The following is a 23,292-nucleotide window of genomic DNA, read 5'->3' on the forward strand; positions in this document are numbered from 1 at the left end:
CTTTCCGGAAGTAAGGACAACAGCCTCCTGAAAGTATTTATCCGGGCGGAAGCGTCTCGCCTAGACTCTGATTGGAAGTGACCAGCCAGGGCATTGTGGGACTTTGTCCGTCTCCCAGTACGCATGTGCTAACTGGCGTCGCCCCGAAGGTCCACGTCCGGGAGGAGACAACTGCCAGAGAATCGCGTCCCCGAAGTTGGCCAATCCCTTTCGTGCGCAGGCGCAGTGGTTCAGGCAGCACCGGAAGCGCAGGGGGTTGGGGCGGGGGTGACGCGATTCTGTCCGCGTTGGAGGGGCCGGGCCGCCGCCGGAGTAGCCGCGGCTACCGCGTGACGTGGCATAGCAAAAGCCTAAAACGCCAGAGCCGGAGCTGCCGCGCCAGTCGTCGAGCAGGTCCTCGCCCCGTTAATTCTTGCTCTGGAGCTTTGTCCGACACGCCGGCCAGTGAGCCGTGTCTGTCGCCTTCTTTCTCCTTCAGCCCGTCTTCCTTCGCTCAGTTTGTCGGGAGAGTGAAAAGAGAAGGCCCGGGGACGCCCCAAAACCCCTTTTGCTCCTGCCCATCGCAAGTGCCACTACTGCCATGGGCCTCACCATCTCCTCCCTTTTCTCCCGCCTCTTCGGCAAGAAGCAGATGCGCATTTTGATGGGTGAGTGAGGGGCCGAGAACCGAGGGCAGGCCCCAGTAGGGATCGGGTAAGGCCGGGTGTGGGTGCTAGGGGCCGCCTTGGGGCCTGTTTGCCCCTCCGCCCGCGGTGGTGGGGGAGGGGCGGCGGGCTCGGGGTCAGGAGGAATTCTTAACGGGGAACAATGGGGCGAAAGGTGGGCGGTCGCCCCAGATCTGTGTAAAAGGACTGGACAGGGCCGCGGGGCAAGGTTTCTTCCTTGTGGCTGTGGTTTTCTCTACTTGATCTTACTGAAAGCTACACAAGATCGGGCGCAGATGTGGGGGAAGCGAACTCCCATCTCGCTAAGCCCGGAAGACACTGGCGAGGCCCATTCTGAGAGTGCGGTCTGGCTCGTTTCTTCTCCGGTGTGGGCAGCGGTCCGAAGTGAGGCAGAACAACTCTAGCCTTCCTCCTCCCCCTTTCTGCACCGTGTACACACTCTGCACACTCCAGTGGTATGTGAGCGAGCCGTCGCCAGGAGCCCGGAGCCGGCCGGGCCAGGAAGTGACCAGGCCCATAGCGGTGGTCAGGGAGCACCCAAGGTTTCAGAAGAGTCCGGAGTCCTCAGCGCTCACTTCGCCAAACTTCGCGCTGGATTCCATTTCGTATTTACTTCTTTTCCTTATTAATGTCCCCTTATCTTTTGGCCATTCTCAAAAACTAAATATATTTGGTTTATGCTCTTTGGTTTTCAATTGATTTTTATCTAGCTGACTAAAGTTTAATGAAAAAAAACTTTTAAAGCTTTTTTTTTTTTTTAAGCCGGTAACAAATTTCCAGTAACTGAACATCCTGACACTCAACTTTAGGGTAGCCTTGTTAAATAACAGTTACAAAGCGGGTTTGTTTTTTTTTTTAATTGTTTGGGAAATAGGCTTTTAAAACACTGCTTTTCTGTGCCAGCTTTTCTGTTTTTAGTTATTCCAGCTGAGGGAGAAGAGGCTTGCATGTCACTTGGGTGATACGAGCAACCCCTCCCCCATATTACTGTGAGTAGTCTCTACATCACAGCTAAGCTGTGTGGGCCTGAGTAATGCCACAAGGAGCCCTCTAACTTTAAACGTTGAAACTTGTCGGTTCGTTAGATTTTCCACAGTGGGGAGGAAGTTTTATTTTCTAGTTCTACTACCATTGAAAGTTTTCCAAAGCAAGATTCAGTAATTGGAGGTGTATGAAGGTTAAGGACATACACATTTAGTTCTTTTTTCACTTAACTGTTTGTTATTCCAGCTTCTTCACAGTTCGTGGAACAATTGTTAATAATTCATTCAGAAAGATGTCCAAATGTTTTCTCTTTAAAAGTTTTTTAGATTTCATTTTTAGAGACAATTTTTTAAAGGAGGACAAGCATATTAAGTTTTTAAGGTGGCTGAAAATTGACAGTCTGAAAAGGATCTGAAGTCATTGGGAGGACTTTGGACTGTGATAAATGAATTTCCAGGCTGTTCCTTAAAGAAATTAGTACCTAGTTGTGTTCCTGGAAATGTACTGAGTTGGTCCTTTTACTTAAGATACATTCTAAACTAATTGCTGTTTCACAGTCTAAGTTTTCTGTGATGGCTAAAAGTTTCAGAGGGAGAAGAAAGGTAGAATTATGCTCTAAGAACTTTCCTAAATTTACTATATTAGACGAGCATTTCTCCCCCTACCCCTAAAAAATAATGACTGAAAGAAAATGAAAAAGTATTTAACTTTGCAAGGGATCGAAGTCATGATTTGGAATGAACTCATTTTATGTTAAATGTTTTATTGCTCAGGTTTCCTATACTTGTTTTGCAGTTTAGTTTTGGGATAATCAGATTTCCTTGATTAAAAACACTTCAGTTACAAGGTCAACTTTTATAGTAACTCATCAGATGAAGCATAACCTTAGAAGGATATGTGCGTGGGTAGGGAAAGAGGTGATTTGGAAGTTTGATAAATGATTTTTTTTTTTTTGGTCTAGCTTTATGAGTGTCTGCATAAATAATCACTCTTAAGGTGAATAGGGCAGGCCCCATTCAAGTTTAAGAATTAGGAGTTAATTGGCTTTTTTTGTTGTTTGTTTTCATATTAATGTTCTCTGGCAGGTATGTGGGCTTTGTTTTCCTTTATAAGGTTCACATGAAATTCATACCTTCTTGAGTAAGTGACTTTCAGACTTTATCATTTTACAGTGTTATTGAAAGATGGTAGTAGTTAGCTCATGAGTCTGGTTTGCCAAATTACTGTTAAGTTTAAAATTTTATTCCTACACGTGTTCTCCAAGAAAGTTCAAGTAATTTTAAAAGATGTTTGAAGTTACAGCTTGTAGTTAAGTAATTAAAAACCAATACAGTGTTTCAAATGTAATGTATAGATTGACAGAAATTGTATAGTTTTTTTTTGTTTGTTTGGGGAAATCACTCATGTGAATTATATTATTGAGCTTAAATTCAAAGATGACCAATTTCCATCTTAGATTTCTCATGTAGCCCTGCATTATCTTATTTTTAGACTGATCTCCAGTGTCTTGATCTGTGGTAAGATGTACTTTTGTAGATGACTCCCCCAAGTTTTGTTTACATTGGAAAACACTAATGTAGGTTCTATAGAGGAATTATTAATCTTGCACTCTTTGAACTTGAAAGTTTCTTGCTATTGAAAAGCTGGAAAAAATGTTGCTTTCTAAAAGATTGCTAAGTACGGTATAATTTTGTATTGCCTTATATGTGACTGTGACTTTTTTTGGGGGGTGGCACGAGAGGTTCCTCTATTTGCCAATTTGAAAAATGTTACTAATATTTTAAATGAGGCTTCAAGCTGAGGAGTGGCATTTCATGCTTTTTTCCCTAGCATATTTTGTAAATACACTTATTGTGTGATTTTTAATGTCCTCATTCTAGAAATAACATGTCCTGGGGCACCTGGGTTGCTCATTTGGTTGAGCATCCGACTTTGGCTCAGGTCATATCTCACAGCTCATGAGTTTGAGCCCCACGTCGGGCTCTACTGGCAGCTCAGATCCTGCTTGGGATTCTGTGTCTCCCTTTCTCTCTGCCCCTCCCCTGCTCACACTCTGTCTTTCTGTCTCTCCGTCTCTCTCTCTCAAAAATAAACGTTAAAAAATAAATAAATAAAAACAACATGTCCTTTTTGTTAAATTTTAAAAATATGAGAAAAGAATAAACTGATAACTATAATTCCACCATGTCGCTGTTGTTAACATTTATTATATTTACTTTCAGGCTTTTGAGAGGATATTTATGTTCTCTCTTTTTGACTTAGCATATTAGCATTTTCTCAGGTCACTGGTTGAACACATAATTATCAGGCTTAAAAAAAAAGCCCTTTTGATTAGTTATGTGATTTAAGGAAACAGTAGAAAAGGCAAAAGTCTTTAGTTTGATGCCACTAGAAGCTGATACAACAATTTTTAGATGCACCTTCTGGCATTATTGCAAATGGCTTTCAGACTGATAATTTGCTGCTAATTAACACATTGATCAAAGTGCAGATACTTCTGATGTATTGGGTAGAAGTAAAACTTAAGCTTATAATAATTTTTCTTTTCACCTGGCAGCCTCGCTTTCAGGTTTGATGGTCAGACTTCTGAGGAATTAGATAAAATACCTTTTAAGATACAATGTGTCCATCAGAGAAAATTAAAGGCAGGGTGGCAATATATAAATATCTTTTGAGAGCTTTGGCATATACTTCGGGGTTTTTTTGTTTTTCTTTTAATTAAAAAGTTGAGATGCAATTCATGTAACATAAAATTTATCCCTTTAAAGTATACAATTCAGAGGTTTTACTGTATTCACAAACTTGTGTCACCACCACCAGTTTTAATTTTAACATTTTAATCAGCCTAGAAAGACACTCTATACCCGTTAGCAGTTACTGTTCCCCTTCTTCCCCAGTTCTTTCTGCGACCAGTCATGTACTTTTAGTTTCTATGGATTTGTGTGTCCATGATAGTTAACATAATGTTACCATACAATATATGTCCTTTAGTATCTAGCTTCTTTCACTTAGCATAATGTTTTCAAAGCTCATAGCATGTTTCAGTACTTCATTCCTTTTTATGGCTGAAGAGTAATTCCATAATATGAACATACCACATTTTGTTTATCCATTCATCATTTGATGGAAGTTTGATCGTTTCCACGTTTTGGCTCTTACGAGTAATGCTGCTGTGAATGTTTGAAAACAAGTTTTTGTATGGGCATATGATTTTAATTGTCTGGGGTTCTGTGTTAACTATATTTAACATTTTGAGGAGCTGACAAAACTTTTCCAAATCAGCTACACCATTTACATTCCCATCAGCTTTGTATGAGAGATCTAATTTCTCTATAAGACCTGTGGTATTGCATACCTGTTCTACTCCTGTGATTCTGGGGACATTTCTGAACCTTAGATGCTGTGTGTGAAAAATGGAGGATAGTTGTGAGATTTATATTATAAAAATGTATGGAATCCACCCAGTGTTGTGCTCAAAACACAGTAAGCACTCAATTTAAATTATTTTTAAATAATTGTGAAGTTGTATTTCAAGCTTTCGTGTAGAAAATTTTCAAGATAAAAGAAAACATGAAGAAGAAATAATCCTATGTGAAATTTTACCCATCTGAAAATACACTTTTTTCATCTAAGTCTCTTCTTTGCATTTTTTTTCCTTAAGTAAAGATCATTGGGATCTAGCATCGTTAACTTAGAATATTTTTTGCTGCTACATTTTAGTAGACATACTTTTTAACGATTGGTAAAGATTTTGGGGGTAGTTTTGCTGCTGTTAATACTTTGGTCAAAGTGCAGGTTCAGTTAAGGAGAACAAGTAATTCCAGTATATCTTTCAATACAGTGACTTGTTTATGGGGGTGGAAGGGAGGGAGGACATTACTGGAATGTACAGATTAGAGTCTTATCTTGGCTAGTTGAGAATTGGTTATAGTTTCATTTTGTGGAGAAATCTCATTGCCAAATATTGCCACATTAAGGAAATACACAAGAAATGACTAAAGTAGTGCAAAATTGTTAGATCAACACATTTTTGAGTAAAGAACTATACAGTGAGTTTTAAGTGGTGGTACACATTAATTTATGCATCTTTAATCTCGCAGTAGAAATTTCTTTTTAAAAACTTCTGCTTTGCATTTATTACAACACTATTATTTTGGGTGCAACTCAAAAGAAACTCTTGTGATTTAAAAATCTTGTATGTGGCTGTGAGCCATTTAACTGTTGTCTACAGTTTTTAAAGTTTTACTTATTTTGAGAGAGAGAGAGCATGGTGCAAGTTGGGGAAGGGCGGCGGGGGGGGGAGAGAGAGAGAAAGAAAGAGATAAAGAAAGAAAAGAAAAGAAAGAAAGAAAGAGAAAAAGAGAGAGAGAGAGAAAGAGAGAGAGAGAGAGAAAGAAAGAGAAAGAGAGAGAGAGAGAGAAAGAGAGAAAGAGAAAGAGAGAGAGAGAGAGAGAAAGAAAGAAAGAAAGAAAGAAAGAAAGAAAGAAAGACAGACAGAAAAGAAAAGAAAAGAAAAGAATCCCAAGCAGTCTCCCTACTGTCAGGACAAAGCATGATTTGGGGCTCGATCCCATGAACCTTGATATTGTGACCTGAGCTGAAACCAAGAGCTGGCCACTTAGCTGCCTGAGCCACTCAGGCACCCCACAATTTTTATTTTAAAAATAACTTGCTGAAAAAGGTTTATAGTTGCATTATTTTGTAAATACCCCTTCCCTTATTTTTTTATTAAAAATAATCATAAAAAATATATTCAAGTCTCTTAAAGCAGTCATCTTCCTGATAGATTCATTAGGAAATGTAACCAGTCCAACATATTAATAAAGGAAATCTGCTATTTGGGATTTTTTTTAAATGAAAGTAACACATGTTTATTGTGTAAAATTCTAACTGTAGAAGTAGAAGAATATTAGTTATGTACATGAGTGGGTGTAACGCTTTCATTTAAAAAAATTGGGTTACCTCTGCTTTTCTAGAACATAAAATAGTTATATAATCATAATTTGTCTTGGGTTTCTTCCCTTCATTGTTAGTATTTTTGTATTTAAATTGTTTCAGTGATGGTGTGAGGTTCAGTTTGACTGAGTTTGATTGGCATGTGCCATAGTTCTCAAACCTAGCTCATGTTCGTTTGTTCTTTCTTTTAAATAAATCCATTTTTAAATATTATTATTATTATTATTATTATTATTATTATTATTATTATTTTATGTTGGGCATGAAGCCCAACTTGGGACTTGAACTCATAACCCTGAGATCAAGACCTGAGCTGAGATCAAGAGTCTGATGCTTAATCACCTGAGCCACTCAGGTGCTCCTCGTGTTTTTTCTAATCAGTATCTCAGTTTCACTTCTTCTGACTTGGGTTTAATCATATTTTGACTTAGTTACTTAAGGGTGAATTTTGCTTTATTTTAAAATTTGATCGAGGGGTGTCTGGGTGGCTCAGTCGGTTAAGTGTCCGACTTAAGGCTCAGGTCATATCTAACAGCTCATGAGTTTGATGCGAGCCCCGCCATCAAGCTCAGAGCCTGGACCCTGCTTTGGATTCTGTGTCTCCCTCTCTCTCTGCCCCTCCCCCACTTGTGCTATGTGTGCATGTGTGTGTGTCTCTCTCTGTTAAAAATAAACATTTAAAAGCTTTTTTTTTTTTTTTATCAAAATCACCTGAGAAGGACTCTTCCAAGAGACCGCTTTTTTGAACAAGGAACCAATCATCTTGTTCTACTCTTCATTTTCTGTATTTTTACTGAAGCTGTCAAATTTGAGGCAGTTTCTTTTGTTTCTTTGTGTATATTTTAGAATTAGGTTTCCTGATTTTTTTTGATACTGTCCCATACTCAAAAAACAAAACACCTCCTGGTGCCAGTGGTTTTTCTTATGCCTGTGAGTGAGGGCTTGGCTGCTCACTCTGACTAGTAAGTATCATAGTATTTTGGAAAGAATAAACCTGAATATCTCAGTATGAAGAAGTAGGGAACACCGTTTGATTAGAGGACACAAGATATGAAGATATAAATTGCTTGAGTGTCCAGAGAGATCTTAAAGCTACCTTTGTAGGGTACAGAGCAGAAATGGTTGTTATGGGTCACCTGGGTGGCTCAGTTGGTTGAGCGTCCGACTTTGGCTCACGTTATGTTCTTGCTCTGCTCATGCTCTGTCTCTGTCTCTCAAAAGTGAATAAACGTTAAAAAAAATTTTTTTTTTAAAAAAGAAATGGTGGTTACATGGGTACAGGAGGTCTGAAATTGCCTGTGGCCTTTAGGTCTGTTTTAGGTAAGTGGGGTGATTTCTTTGTTTTTTCAACTTAATAGCATTTGTTACATGTGCCAAGTCATGCTTTGATTTAAATATTTAAAAAGCATCCTTGCTTAAATCAATACTCAGTTGAACTCATTTCAAAATCTGGGATAGTGTAAATCTAGGTGGGCAAATGTGATGTCCTTGGAACAGTGATAAATTCGATGAGGCTATTAGATATTGGCCTTTCATTTGGAAGGCTTTAGCAAACAATGTAGAATATGCAGGTTTTGAGAGATTCATGCTTAGAATGAACATTTAATTTGCTCATTACTATCAGTGTAATAAAGAAATATACCATCTTGTTCCAGTATGGATTTTTTTTCTTCAGAAATAAGCACATTCTTCCCTACTTGTATCTGCCTCAAAGGAGTCATTTAAAGAATTTAGACATTAGTTACATTGGAGGTGAATATGATAGGGCTATTTGGTTACCCAAATTAACCAATCTTGTGTTCTCATTTCTGTGCATTTGATGTAGGAATGGATACAAATAGGGGTAAAATTGGCCCCATCTTCCTTTGGATACTAGGGCATGGTTACATATTTTTTAAAGATAATTTTTATTCACTTTTTAATTTTTTAATATTTTTTAATGTTTTTTAATGTTTATTCATTTTTTTAAGAGACAGAGAGCATGAGTGGGGGAGGGGCAGAGAGAGAGAGAGAGAGAGAGAGAGAGAGGGAGACACAGAATCCAAAGCAGGCTCCAGGCTCTCAGCTGTCAGCACAGAGCCTGACGTGGGGCTTGAACCCACGAACAGTGAGATCGTGACCTGAGCTGAGGTTGGATGCTTAACTGATTGAACTGCTCACGCACCCCCATTTTTTGAATTTTTTAATTAAAAAAAAATTTTTTTTTTAATTTTTTTTAACGTTTATTTATTTTTGAGACAGAGAGAGACAGAGCATGAATGGGGGAGGGTCAGAGAGAGAGAGGGAGACACAGAATCTGAAACAGGCTCCAGGCTCTGAGCAGTCAGCACAGAGCCTGACGCGGGGCTTGAACTCATGGACTGCGAGATCATGACCTGAGCCGAAGTTGGACGCTTAACCGACTGAGCCACCCAGGCGCCCCCCAAAAAAAATTTTTTTTAGGGTGAGCATGCAAATGAGGGAACAGGGCAGAGGGAGAGAGAGAGTCCAAGTAGGACTCAGTCCCCACCTCCCTGGTATCATGATCTGAGCCGATATCAAGAGTTGGATGTTTAACAGACTAAGCCACTCAGGCGCTCCTTTATTCACTTGTTTTTGTGTGTTTTCTGATTCAGTTTGTGACTTGTGTTTTTAAAAATGAGAGTAGTTCATAGAATTAATAAGAACTTGAATTGGAAAAAAATCTTAGATTAAATGATTCAGTCTCTTCTTGTTTTATACCTAATTTCTCTGGTCTCAGTTTTCTAGAGTGACTTGTTTATAAAGACAGTTAACTAGTTTGTGGCAAAGCAAATCTAGAGACTAGAGCCTGAGTCAGCCTGATACTCTTTTCTTTTCACTACTACATGTTGTCTCTCTAGGTCTAGAAAGAAAAACGGAAAGGCTTTGTGTAGCAAATGTTGCTCTTGGGGATCAGAAATGAAGTAATTTCATTTCTAACTCATTTGTGCCTTGTCCAGTTGACTTTTGCTTTCAAACTATGAATTTATTGTAGAATTAATTCTTAGTATGTGCTTTTAGTCTAGATTTAAAATCTATAATGTCTTTTTCTAGTTGGATTGGATGCTGCTGGCAAGACGACCATTCTGTATAAACTGAAGTTAGGGGAGATAGTCACCACCATTCCTACCATTGGTAAGAAAGTTTACAGATGAGTTTAATTTATATCATAGTAGTATGTTATAAAGTGAAATAGAATATGGTTTAATTTTGAAACAGTTTTTTAAGGTTTATTTTTTAGAGCAGCTTTATGTTTGCAGAAAAATTGAGAGGAGGGTACAGAGATTTCCCATATACTCCCTACCCTCATGTATATATACCTTCTCCCTTTATCAACATCACTCATTTGAGTGGTACATTTGTTATAATTGATGAACCTCATTGACACATTATAATCATCTAAAGTCCATGGTGTACCTTATGGTTAACTTTTGGTTTTGTGCATTCTGTGGGTTTGGATAAATGTCCTGTGGCATATATCTATCATTATAACTGGCTTAGATTCTTTTTAAGTTTGTTAATTATCTAGTAGGACTTTAAAAAAGCAATTCTGAGGCAATTCACAATAAAGGGGTCTATTTTCTTTATGACATTTTGCACCACTGTCTTTTTTTTCTTTGTAGGTTTTAATGTGGAAACAGTAGAATATAAGAACATTTGTTTCACGGTATGGGATGTTGGTGGTCAAGATAAAATTAGGCCTCTCTGGAGGCATTACTTCCAAAATACCCAGGTAAGGAATGCTGTACAGTTTGTATAACTTTTCTTTATATGTTTCATGCTTTAAAGTTTCTGTTACTATCTACTGTTTGACTGGGTGTTGGTGTTTACTCTGTGAGTTGCCATTCTTATCATTGCTTACGTATTCTTCAGTGAACTCTCTCACTCATGCCTTTGAAGGCTAAATTACCCAACGTGGAAGATTTACATAGCCATCATAACAATATTTTGGAAGATTAGTTATTGGGGGGGGATGATTTTCAAGATTAAATTAGATGTCTCATCAGTAGTTCTGTTGGTTTTGTTCTTAGTCTAGAAAGTAAGGTCTGTATAACTTATCCTTATAATTTTTAATGAATAAAGGGTAATTAATATTCCTTAATTTAGCCCCATTAAGTGTTTATTAAAATACAGTAAGAAAAAAAAATTAATGTAGATCTACCTTGTTGGTTTATAAGATATTTTTATATTTTCACGTAGTATATATAATGGTGGCATGGGAGAGACCTTAGTAATCCTTGTAGAGTAGGAGTTCTCAAATTTGGCTACACATTAGAATTCACCTGGGGAGCTTTAAAAAAAATCCCAAAGTGCTGATCATTAACTTGACTTGAAATTTCTGTAGATATAAACTATGTATCAGTAGTGCTTCTCAGACTTTGATGTGCATATGAATCACCTGGGTATTTACAGATCAGTTTAGTAGGGCCTGGCTAAGGCCTGATATTCTTTTTTTTTTTTTTTAATATTTATTTATTTTGAGAGAGCACGAGGAGGGAAGGGGCAGAGAGAGGGCGAGAGAATGAATCCCAAGCAGGCTCCATGCTGCCATCACAGAGCCTGATGCAAGGCTTGAACCCATGAATCGTGAGATCATGACCTGAGCTGAAACCAAGAGTCAGATGCTTAACTGAGCCACCCAGGTGCCCCAAAGCCTGAGATTCTGCATTTCTAGCAGGTTCTCCAGTGGTAGTACTGATGCTGTTGGTTTAGGACCTTACTTTGAAGAGTAAGGCTCTGTGACAATAAGTTTTTTCAATAGCAGCACTGTTGACATTTTGGGCTGAGTAACTATTGTTGGCTCTCTGCATCGTAGGATGTTTAGCAGCATCCCTGTCCTCTACCCACTAGGTGCCAGTAGCAAACCCCACCCCACCCAGTTGCAGTAACCAAAAATATCTTCACATATTGCAAAATATCCTCTGGGGACAAAATTACTGCCTCATGAAAATCACTACTCTAGGCTAACTCTTATATAGGAGCAAGCTGAAGCTTGGAATAACTTACCTAAGACTGGAGAGGTGGTTCTTGTTCTACATGTCTCTTTAAACTTGTTCCAACTCACTTGTGTTTTCTTTAAAAATTTTTTTTATTTTTTACATTTATTTATTTTTGAGAGACAGAGTGAGGCAGGGTGCGAGTGGAGGAGGGGCAGAGAGAGAAGGAGACAGAATCCAAAGCAGCCTCCAGGCTCTGAGAAAGTGTTCAGCACAGATCCCAATACGGGGCTTGAACCCACGAACCGTGAGATCATGACCTGAGCCAAAGTCAGACACTTAACTGACTGAGCCAGCTAGGCACCCCACTCGTGTTTTCTACCACAGGAGAAGTTTCTCATCAGTTTTTGTTTATTACCGGAGTTGATAGATAACATTTTTTTAAGTAATGTGTGATGTTACCAACACTTCATATGTGTAAGATTTGCACAGGTCATTCTTGGTCTCCAACTCATAAAACATTGTATGCAAGTGAAGTATATTGCCACCAGGTGGCAGTGAATACCCTACATGAGTGGCTGGAACTACCAGGTTTAAGTAGTATGTCATGTCCAGTAAATAACATGCTTTTTTATTTAAAAATAAGAATGTTTCTGTTCATTAGCTGTGATTAGAAAAGTTATTTTGAGGGGCACCTGGGTGGCTCAGTTGGTTGGGCTTCTGACTGGCTCAGGTCATGATCTCGCGGTTTGTGGGTTCGAGCCCTGTGTCAGGCTCTGCACTGCTTTGGATTCTCTGTCTTCCTTTCCCTCTCCCCCTTCCCTGCTTGCTCTCTCTCTCTCTCTCTCCTTCTCTCAAAAATAAATAAACATTTTTTTAAAAAAGCTATTTTGATAAGAGTCACATGCTTAAAAAAACTTTATTATGGAAATTGTCAAATGTATGCAAAAGTAGAGAGAATAGCATATAAACTTCCACATCTCTGTTACCCAACTTCAGTTATTAGGATATAGCCAGTATTGTTTAATCGATATTCCTCTCTTATGTAATTCACCTTTTAGATTATTGTAAAGCAAGTCATAGTCCTTTCATTTAGGAAAGATGTTTTTGAAGTAAAATTAGGGATGAAGTAAAGCTTTGCTAATTCTTAATTTGTTATTCTTGACCAAGAGTAACCCTAATCTTATTCTAGATTTGTTTACAATGCTTTGTAACTTACTTTTGAGCTCTTGAGATTAGACCCATTCCTGGCCTCTCTAGATCACCTTATAATCAAAAGTCCAAGTATTTTTTCCTTGAGAACTCATTCCTGTAGGAGAAAGTTTTATGTGTTACCTGATGTAATCTCAGCTAAGCTCTTAACACCAGCTTTTCTAGCATTCCTGGTTAGTTCTTTTAGCTATAAAATGTAAAAGAAACCAATACCATTTAATCATGCTTGTAACTTTTTTAACAAGCCAGGACACAGTGTTGTAGTAAATTGCTCTTCCCTCATTAGACAATTCCAATTATTTTGCTATTCTAAATAAGTAAATACTTGCCCTTTCAGGTAGTTTATTCTTACTGTAGCGGAACTTATCTTTAGAATCCTAGCTTTTCTACATTCTTGATTCTGGGTTGTCCCAGGAAGTGAATAACTTTGAATTTATTGCTGAAATACTTCTCTCTCCCAATAGTGTTACTTTGGGACTGATAGCATTATTTTATATTTTATTTTATTTTTAATTAGCAATTTCTTATTAGCACACTTGTGTGCAGGACACGGGGGGTGGGGAAGGCAGAGGGAGACAGAGACAGAGAGAGAGAGAGAGAGAGAGAGAGAGAGAGAGAATCTCAAGCAGGTTCCACACCCAGTGCCTGAGGTCATAACCTGATCTGAAATCAAGAGTTGGACTCCTAACCAGCTGAGCCACCCAGGTGTCCCTACATTTTAAAAGAGAATAAAAATGGGTTGTTAGTAATCCAGATAAAATTAGATCCCTTTTGGAGGCATTGCCTCTTCCAAAGGGTAGATTCTAAAAAGGAATGGCTTTTGGGGCACCTGGGTGGCTCAGTTGGTTAAGCGTCTGACTTCAGCTCAGGTCATGATCTCACAGTTTGTGAGTTTGAGCCCCACGTCAGGCTCTGTGCTGACAGCTCAGAGCCTGGAGCCTGCTTCGGATTCTGTGTCTCCCCCTCTCTCTGCCCCCTTCCCTGCTCATGCTCTGTGTCTCTCTGTCTCTCAATAATAAATAAATGTTAAAAAAGAAATTATAAAAAAGGAATGGCTTTTGGAATAGAAGAGGAAGGAGACAACTTTTCCTAAATGCCTGTGATAAGTCAAGTACAATGCTAGATTCTTTTTGTGCCTCTATGATTACATTTAACTGGCTTATAAAGTTGATGGCATTGTTTTATAAAAGAGGAGACATGTTCAAGGATTAGATAATTCATATAATAAGTAGTCTTGAGATTTGAATTTGGTTATCTTTCCATTATGCCATACTGGCTCTCATAGCACCAGAAGTATTTTCAATGTTTAGGATGTTTAAAATGATGGTTTCCAGCAGAGATAAAGGAAATGGGTTTGAAATTTGCTAGACCAAAGGAAATTGTTATTTAATGACCATAGCCTGAAATAAATATTTGGTAAACCTGGCAAGCTTAGTACTGTGGTGGTCCTGAGGGGTAAATAGAAAATAATGTAGCCCTTTGCCTTAAGTGGATTTTATGCTCTCAGTGGATTTAATCAAGTTACTGACATAAATAAGCACAAGACAGTTTGTGCTAAAGTGACAAATGATCAGAAATACTTCAATGGTTAGGGTTGTAGGGAGAATAATTTTTAAAGTAATCACTTTAGTATTAATAGGAATAGATTTTAACAAAGCTATCAAGGTAATCTGCCCTCTCTCTCTTACTCCAGTTGAAAATTTTATACTTTTCCATTTGAAAGTTTTTAGAGAAGTCTTAACTGTTCCCTTAATTCCATTTCTTTTCTAGCATGGAATTTTAATATTTGTGAATATCAATAAGAATGGTTACTATTTTTCTTTTTGTTAAGAATTTTGTGGCTCAGTGGGTCGAGTGTCCAACTTTGGCTCAGGTTATGGTTTCGCAGTTTGTGGGTTCGAGCCTGCATCAGGCTCTATGCTGTCAGCTGTCCCCCCGCACCTTCTCTGTCCATCCCTTGCTCGCATGTACACTCACTCTCTCTCAAAAATAAATCAACATTTTTTTTTAAATTTTTTTTTTCAGCGTTTTTTATTTATTTTTGGGACAGAGAGAGACAGAGCATGAACGGGGGAGGGGCAGAGAGAGAGGGAGACACAGAATCGGAAACAGGCTCCAGGCTCCGAGCCATCAGCCCAGAGCCTGACGCGGGGCTCGAACTCACGGACCGCGAGATCGTGACCTGGTTGAAGTCGGATGCCTAACCAACTGCGCCACCCAGGTGCCCCTAAATCAACATTTTAAAAAATAAAAAAAGAATTTCATATCTGAAGGCACCTGGCTGACTCAGTCTGTGGGACTCTTGATCTCAGGGTTGTGAGTTCAAGCCCCACATTGAGCTTAACTTAAAAAAAAAATCTTCTTATTTGATAGGTCAACAACATTATGGAGCAGAACTGATTTTTCCTGTGAAGCCTATAAAAACTGTAGGGGCACCTAAGTGGCTCAGTTGGTTAAGCATTGGATTTCAGCTCAGGTTGTGATCTCACAGTTTGTGAGTTCAGGCCTCATGTCTGTGCTGACGGCTCAGAGCCTAGAACCTGCGTGGGATTTTGTGTCTTCCTCTCTCTCTGCTCTCCCTTGCTCGTGTTCTCTCTCTCGGTCTCTCAAAAATAGACATTAAAAAAAAAAACAAAAAACTGTAGGGTGCGTCTTCCCCCTCTTATTTTTTTAAAGCACTTTGTGCTTGCCTTTGACTGAATAATTCAGTTAGTAAATTCATGGATCTTTAGAGTCTTTGGTTTATTCTTTTATCTTTTGTTCCCATCTATGCTTTCCTGTGTGAGGTAAGAGGGATAAAATTTATTCTTAGTGTAGTTGAAAAAAGTGATCAATTGGTTAAGAGTAAGATTTTTATTTTACTATTTTTTTGAATGTTTATTTTTGAGAGCGAACACAAGCAGGAAGGGGCAGAGAGGAAGGGGAGACACAGAATCCAAAGTAGGCTCCAGGCTCCGAGCTGTCAGTGCAGAGCCAAATTGCAGGGCTCAAACCCACGAACCATGAGATGACCTGAGCTGAAGTTAGACGCTTAACCAATTGAGCCACCCAGGGCCCCAAGATTTTTTTTTTTAAATAACATAAGTTAAAATCACAAATAGTGCTCAAATCATTTTTAGTACTTAGGGCCCTGTTCCTTTTTTTTTTCTATTAATAAGGAGACATTGTCTTCCTTAACATTTAACTCAGTATGGTTTTTCTGCTTGTACTTACTTATGTTTTATATTTAGTGTCTCCTTTAAAGTTAACTGTTAATAATTTATTTACACAATTTTTCCCCAGGGTCTTATTTTTGTGGTAGATAGTAATGATCGTGAAAGAATTCAGGAAGGAGCTGAAGAGCTGCAGAAAATGGTAAGAATATTTTTTAAATCTTTTGTTTGCAAGATATGTTTTTCAGGGTGACAGTGGTATTGTTAGTGGATGGTACCATATTGTGATTAGATTACAGAAATGAATTTTTCTAGAAAGAACCATGCATGTAAAAGTCTCCGGCAGAGCTTTTTAAAAAACACACAGAAGAGTAGCTACTTCATTAAGTTGAGAAGGCGGCTCAGCTTTTTAGAGTGCCCCATGGGTGATATATGTCTCTGGTTGAGGATGTCTCCATTAGTCCAGTCCTTTATTTAATAGATAAAAAATGTATGGTTTTGAAACTTTTGTGATGTAAGAATCTTGGTTCAAATCCCTTATTCGCAAGGTCATTGGGTTTGGTTTTCTCTGTGCTGTTCCTGTATAACCAGTACTTTGAAATGTTTTGTAATAGTAGCCATGATAAAGAATTCTACCTGAAGGTAGTAGTATTTCAGTTGATGATGGTATTTTGGCTTTGTCACGTATCAGATTGTTTTCATACACAGTTGACCTTTGAGCAGCATAGGGATTAAGGGTGCCAGCTCAGGCCCCACCCACCCATATGTACAGTTGAAAATCCACATATTACTTTTGAATCCTCAAAAACTGCTGCTTTTCTGGGCTACAGTTTAGTAGTGGGAATATTGGCTCCTGAGGCCACATCTTCCCATCCCAGGTGGTAGCTCTTCCTGCCAGTCACAATGGAGAAGCAGCCTGAAGAGCAAGCCCTTGGACTCCAGAGCAGGAGGCGGGGAAGGCGGGGGCAGCACAGGCCACCGGCGCCCAGGTGGTGCAGCCCAGGGACCAAGGACCGCTCGACCCTTCTGCTCAGGCTGAGAGCACAGACAAAAAAACTCTTGGAATATAACTCAGTGGTTCATGTAAATGAAAAAAACAAAAACAAAACTCCAGTAGAACAAATCATGCAAGATAAGCAAATTGAAGCTAAAATTGAAGACCTGGAAAATTGCTTTTGAAATGAAAAAGCTTGTGTTAGGATGCAACTTTCGACTGCACTTAAAAAAAATCTGGAGAAAATTAACCCCAAGTGTGCTCATGGATCACATGAAACATGTACCAAAGCTAAATTAATAATGAAATCACACCAGGAATTTGGGATTTGGAGGGAAAACTGCTTGATGTTGGGAAGAAGAGATTACAATTAAAACAAGCTTCAGAAAGTAAGCTTTTGGAAATACAGACTGAAAAGAGTAAACAGAAAGATGATTTGGGACAATACGGAAAATTCAGACAAGATAAAGCCAATACAACAAAACCTACAAATTAGAGATACACATTTATTCGACATATGTTCCAAAACGTCATTTAGGGAGTAAAGCAGTTGGGCAGAGGATTTTACCTTTAAAGAGCCTGTTCTATAGCTTGAGAAGAATCACACCATGATCTAATAAGAATTCCATTGTGTCATTTTTTGTTTCAGTCTTTGATAGGTCATTTAAATAGCAAATTTGGAGTAAACATTTTTTAGTGTTTTTGGAACTCTTCTAATACCTGCAGTTTTTTGTAGCTTCACGCTATAACATGAAATCTGTTGTTTTAAATATATTTAAAGTGACTGGCATACTCTAAAAGAATCTGAAAATCTTAGGGTTGGAAGGGTCCCAAAAGACCTGTAATCCAGCTTTCTGCTGAACGTGGACCTTTTTTCTGCAATATTCCTGGCAATCCCAGCTCTCAGTTGGAATGTTTCTGTGCATTTGTCCGTCAACTAAAATATTAGAAAAATTAGAAAAGGATATTCATATCTCAATTCTTTTTCAACCGTCAGTTGTATTTTATTGAAATAAATCTCATTTTAGATTTATCTCACACACACAAAAAACTTAAGTAGTAATATAGTAATAGCCTACTGTTGACCGATAACAGTTAACACATATTTCAAATATTGTATGTATCATATACTAGATTTTTACAACAGAGTAAGCTAGATAAAATTGCTAAGAAAATTATAAGAGAAAATGTGTTTACAGTAATGTACTGCAAAAAATCCATGTATAAATTGACCTACACAGTTCAAACCCAAGTTGTTCAAGGGTCAGCTGTATTTATATTGTGAAAATTTATTGAGGAATCTTGCTAGAGGCACCTTGTCATGGTTTCATGGTGTAGCCATAAAATATTTACTGAAATGAAGTCTTAATTCTCATTCATTACTTCTAAGACTGTAGTGCAGTTTGTAAAGCCATTGTGCCAATAGATGTGTAACTAAGTCACTGGTAGTTTGTCTGATGAGTTAAATATCACCCCTTCTACTCTTTTTGTAAACAGCTTTATCAAGATACAATTCACATACCATAAACTTCACTCATTTAAAATGTGTAAGTTACTAGTTTTTAGTATACAAAATTATGCAAACATTACCACAGTCTACTTTTTTAGAACATTTTCATTGACCCAGAAAGAAATTCTCTGGAACTATTCCCCATTCCTTCCCCTACTCCACCCCGTACCCCCAGCCCTTAAAACCACTGATTTACTTTATATGTGTATATGCCTATTCTAGACATTCATATAAATAGAATCATACAATATGTGGTCTTTTTTAACTTTTTGTTACTTTTCACTTAGCATAAGTTTTCAGGGCTGGTCCATGTTGTGTCATGTGTCAGTACTCATGCCTGCCAGCTTCTATATACTTTTATTTATTACTTATTTACTCTTATATTATTTCCTATTGTAATATACTCTTGTGTTCTTGTATTTTTCATGATACTGCTAATACCATAATCATTGTTTTGTTGTCCTACTGGTGTATGGTCCAGCTGGCTGGAAAGGAATACAAGTCCAAAAAGAATCCTCTCAATAACTTTACTACTGAGTACCATAAGATTCTGCCGTAAATACATATTCCCATTTGTGTTTCTGGTCCTTGCCAATCCTGACTCTTAATGGATGATCATGAAAGCTGAAATAAATGATTTACTTTAATGGAGTGCAGGATGATTGGCTTGAAAAATAGTTTTGCTTTACTTGAAAGGCATATGATTATTTGCTTGGGATTTAAAAATTGAAGGATATGAAGTTTAAGTTGTTAAGCATGTATGAACTTCATGTAGTGAAATTATGTTGATGTTTAATAATGTATTTAATGTTGAATAAGTGATATATATAGGAAGACAGTGTTTTCCCTCCTTTGTGACAATAATTGAGTTCCAGTTTGTTAGTTGTTAAACTCTCAGCTTTTATTTCCAGCTTCAGGAAGATGAGTTGCAAGATGCAGTGTTGCTGCTTTTTGCAAACAAACAGGATTTGCCAAATGCTATGGCCATCAGTGAAATGACAGATAAATTAGGTCTTCAGTCTCTTCGTAACAGAACAGTAAGTATTTGGAGATTTGTATTAACCTCCTATTAGAATTAATAGTTTAATTGTTTAAGCACGTATTCAGTTTAAATACATATTAATTGTCCCTTTTGAATAGATAATGAGCACATCATTTAAAAAAATACACTAATATACTCTTGTTTACAGACACGAGTCCTTTCAGGCTTTTGTAAGTGTGTGTTCAATTTTAAACTACTTTAATATCTTCTCCATTTTTTAACATTTAATATTTATCCTTTAAGAATCCAAATGTTCAGATACCTTTATTTTGATTTTTATTAACTTTACCCTCAAACCATTTAGTATTGATAAATACTTTATGAGAAAATTGTACTTGATGAGAATTATATAAAGATTATTGATATTGTTAATTTTAATTTAAAATCTTTTAAATAGCTTTGCAGCAAGTATTTTGTAATTTGGTTTTCTTATTAAAACTGCAGTATTTAGCAGCCATATTTTAGATAATACTATTTTTTACTGTTTGCCTGTTAACATCAAAAGCTTGTGAACTGTAATTATGACATAAAACAAGTTTTGAATTTAAAATTATAAGAGGGGTGCCTGGGTGGCTCAGTCGGTTGAGTGTTTGACTTTGGCTTAGATCATGATCTCGTGGTGCATGGGTTCAAGCCCTGCGTTGGGTTCTGTGCTGACTGCTCAGAGCCGGAGCCTGCTTTGGATTCTATGCCTCCCTCTCTCTCTCGCCCAGCCCCCACACCCCTCGTGCTCTGTCTCTCTCTCAAAAATAAATAAACTTTAAAAAAAATTATAAGAAGTGTTATACTTGTTCTCCAGTAGCTTGTTTAGGTCAGTGATTTAAATACTGGGAAAATACAATATACTGTTTTATATATAAAGATATCACAAACTATAGTGTGACTTGTGCTTTACAAGGTTTTTACTAAGTTGTCAACAAGGTAAATACTGTGCTGTGGCAATAACTGTATAGTATGTTTGAGATGTCCCAGGATGATTTAAACAAGATAAACTGTAAATGCTACCAGTTTCCAGTGCTGTGAAGATAATAATTTATGCCTTTTCCCAGCCTTCTAGGTTTCTGGGTGTTTGATATTCAAATAATAATTGGTAGCATTGTATACTTGCATTGAACTTGCAATATTAAAGCGAAGTCTTTATTGTAAGGTAGAATAAAACTAGTCAGTAAAGAAAAGTATTAAAAATAAACTATCCTTCAAGGTAATGAAATTGCTTTCTAGATCTTTTTCTTGCTCTTTGTTAGCTTTTCATGGTATTTCATGGAGTTAGAGATATAATTCATTACCAGTTTAAAAAGTGGAACTTTTTAGAATACATGAGACTACATACAGATAGTGAAGTTATCTGAAAAGCCTGCCTCTATCAGCAGCTCCTACTTTTTTCAAAATTTTGCCTTCTGTACTTTGAACTTAGTTTTATGGGAAACGAGGGTTATAAGGACCTGGTGGGTACTTAGTTACTAATCTTCCTATGAATGTTCTTTTCGGATTAAGGACTAGATCATTGATTAAATCTAATAATGAATCAGTAGGAGTAGATTTAAATGTGGCAAGAGTTTGTGAGAAGCATGTATTAGAACACTCCTAATCAATATAGTTAGTGAGACCATTATAAAATTAAACATTTGTAAGATGCAAACTTTAATGTATTTATGCCATTATTCCTTTAGTTTTATATATTAATTTTTTCATTTACTTTTTTCCTATACATTTATGGTAACTGCTGACTAAATAATACCTTGGGCATTTGGGAGGAAGTATTCAATTTTCTGATTAAGAAATTTTAAAGACTGTGGTTATATATAGTATTCTGTTAATCACGTATTTTTTGTTCTTTCTTTACAGTGGTATGTTCAAGCCACTTGTGCTACACAAGGAACTGGTCTGTATGAGGGACTTGACTGGCTGTCAAATGAGCTTTCAAAACGTTAAATGAAACTGGATATCTAACCAAGGACACATTTGATAGAATTGGTCTAGGCTTGTTACAACAAAATTAGTTTGCATCTTGGTTATTAAACAGTATCTGGGACTGGTTTGGGCAGAATATTACAGCGTTTAAACTTATTTTGTTGCCAATTATTGTTTGCCAAGTATAATATTGCTATTAAGCAATATGCTTGGTTTTAAAGAAATTCTCCTTAACTTGGGAAAAAAAGTGTCCTCTTTTAATTTTATTTCTCTTAAGCCTAAATGCCTGGACATAGCTATTGTGACACCTTTAAATAAATCCGTTTTGAATGTTTTTTGAGCCCACAAGAAATAACGTTTTAAAGTTATCCCCTTGCTACTTTACTGATACCTTTATCATTCCTGGGACAGTCTGCTGATTTAAAAAAATGTAGCATTCCATTTGTATTTATTTTTCTCCCTTGCCAAAAAGATTTTCTAATCCTGCTTGTACCAGCCAGGGAAATGCTCCAAAACACTATTCAGATCTCTTGCACTGAGGACCTTCTATTTTCTCCCCATTATTGAATCCTGGCTTTTCATCAGCCAAGCTTACCTTAGTGTGGTTTGGATTTGATAGCTAATTAGTTCTGTGCTGGTTGCAAAGAGTTCATATTGAGATGATTTTTTAATACCCAGCAGATTGTCTTCCTTTATATTGTATCTTTTTTATGTTGCATGTTGCTTTTTGGTATCAGCCTGACTCTTTGCCCAGTATATGATAGTTCTGCTGATGTTTTATTGTTTATTGGTGAACATATCTTCATTAAGAGTTTTTGGAAAACTCATCAAACTCAGTAAGTTTTCTTCATAACCCATTTGGAATTCTTCCTAATAAAATGATAAAAATATGTTATTGTGTGTGTTCTTTTTGAGTCTTGAAGATGTTTGAAATGGATTTTCTTATTTAGCAAAGTTAATTTGAATATATTACATTTTGTGAACAGTAATCCAGGTCTCCGTGAATTTACTAATTGTTTACAGTGGAAATAAAATACAGGTTGCTATCATGTATATAACAGTGTGATGGGGAGCAACTTCAAATTTTAGTTTCTTTTAATAAAATAGAGTTTGACATTGTACATTTCTAAACTCAGATAAGGAGGCAAAAGCTGTAATAAAATGAACTGCCCCAAAAGCATGTATGCATGTGTTTTGTTTCACAACCGATGTTAGCTTTTAAAAAATGCAAGTGCTGTTTGCATGGCAGACTACAGACTGTTAGTGATGCTGCTCTCCTGTGTAGAAGAGTTCACAAGCACTTTCCTTTTTGGCTTCACCTCTTTCAGAACTTCTACAGAGAGCTGCATGTGACTAATTCTTTGTTAATAAGGCAATAAAGGTATATATACTTCATTAACTACATCTATTAAGTTATTAAGGATTCAACTTGGTAACCTTATGACTTAGTTTTTGTCTAAAATGTTTTATGTATTTTATAAACCTTAAAGTTCTTAGTGGCTTGTATAGATTCAGATAAATTTGTAGATTGAAATTTTATTTTCAAACCAAATATACGCTAGTAAAACATATTTTTGAATAATAAAGTGTTGGATCAAGTGAAAGGAAATTAGAATTAAGTACTTGATGATTGACATACAGGTTACTGGGGTAAAGTGTTTAACATGGATCACTTGATACAAGTGTAACTTCATTAGCTCACTGGGTGAATTCTCCCTTCTCTCTGAATAAGAAAGGTATTATTTCTTGTTGGATAAAACTAAGATATGGTGTAGTATGTGTAGTTCCTGGGGTTCAACTAGGAGATACTAAACTTTGAATGGGTTCACTGTTATGATCATAGTTAAATCACCACTGTATTAGTTTTTAAAGCAAGTCCAGGATGCTTTCACGGACTCTGAAAAAGGAGTAAAGAGAATCCATATAATC

The 23,292-nt window shown here is 37.1% G+C and overlaps 1 protein-coding gene and 1 pseudogene across 1 annotated transcript; both read left to right on the forward strand.

Moving 5' to 3' along the window:
* Positions 1-241: 241 nt before the first annotated feature.
* Positions 242-22,253, forward strand: ARF4 (ADP ribosylation factor 4). Its single transcript, XM_015063219.3, has 6 exons — positions 242-647; positions 9,660-9,740; positions 10,229-10,338; positions 16,037-16,108; positions 19,322-19,447; positions 21,298-22,253. Exons 1-6 carry the CDS (start codon positions 581-583, stop codon positions 21,382-21,384), a joined length of 543 nt encoding a protein of 180 aa, XP_014918705.1. The 5' UTR covers positions 242-580; the 3' UTR covers positions 21,385-22,253.
* On the forward strand, positions 16,115-19,315 carry LOC106967029 (centromere protein H-like; annotated as a pseudogene).
* Positions 22,254-23,292: the final 1,039 nt, after the last annotated feature.

Source organism: Acinonyx jubatus, chromosome A2 (genome assembly GCF_027475565.1).
Source record: "Acinonyx jubatus isolate Ajub_Pintada_27869175 chromosome A2, VMU_Ajub_asm_v1.0, whole genome shotgun sequence".
NCBI classification, from domain to species: Eukaryota; Metazoa; Chordata; class Mammalia; order Carnivora; family Felidae; genus Acinonyx; species Acinonyx jubatus.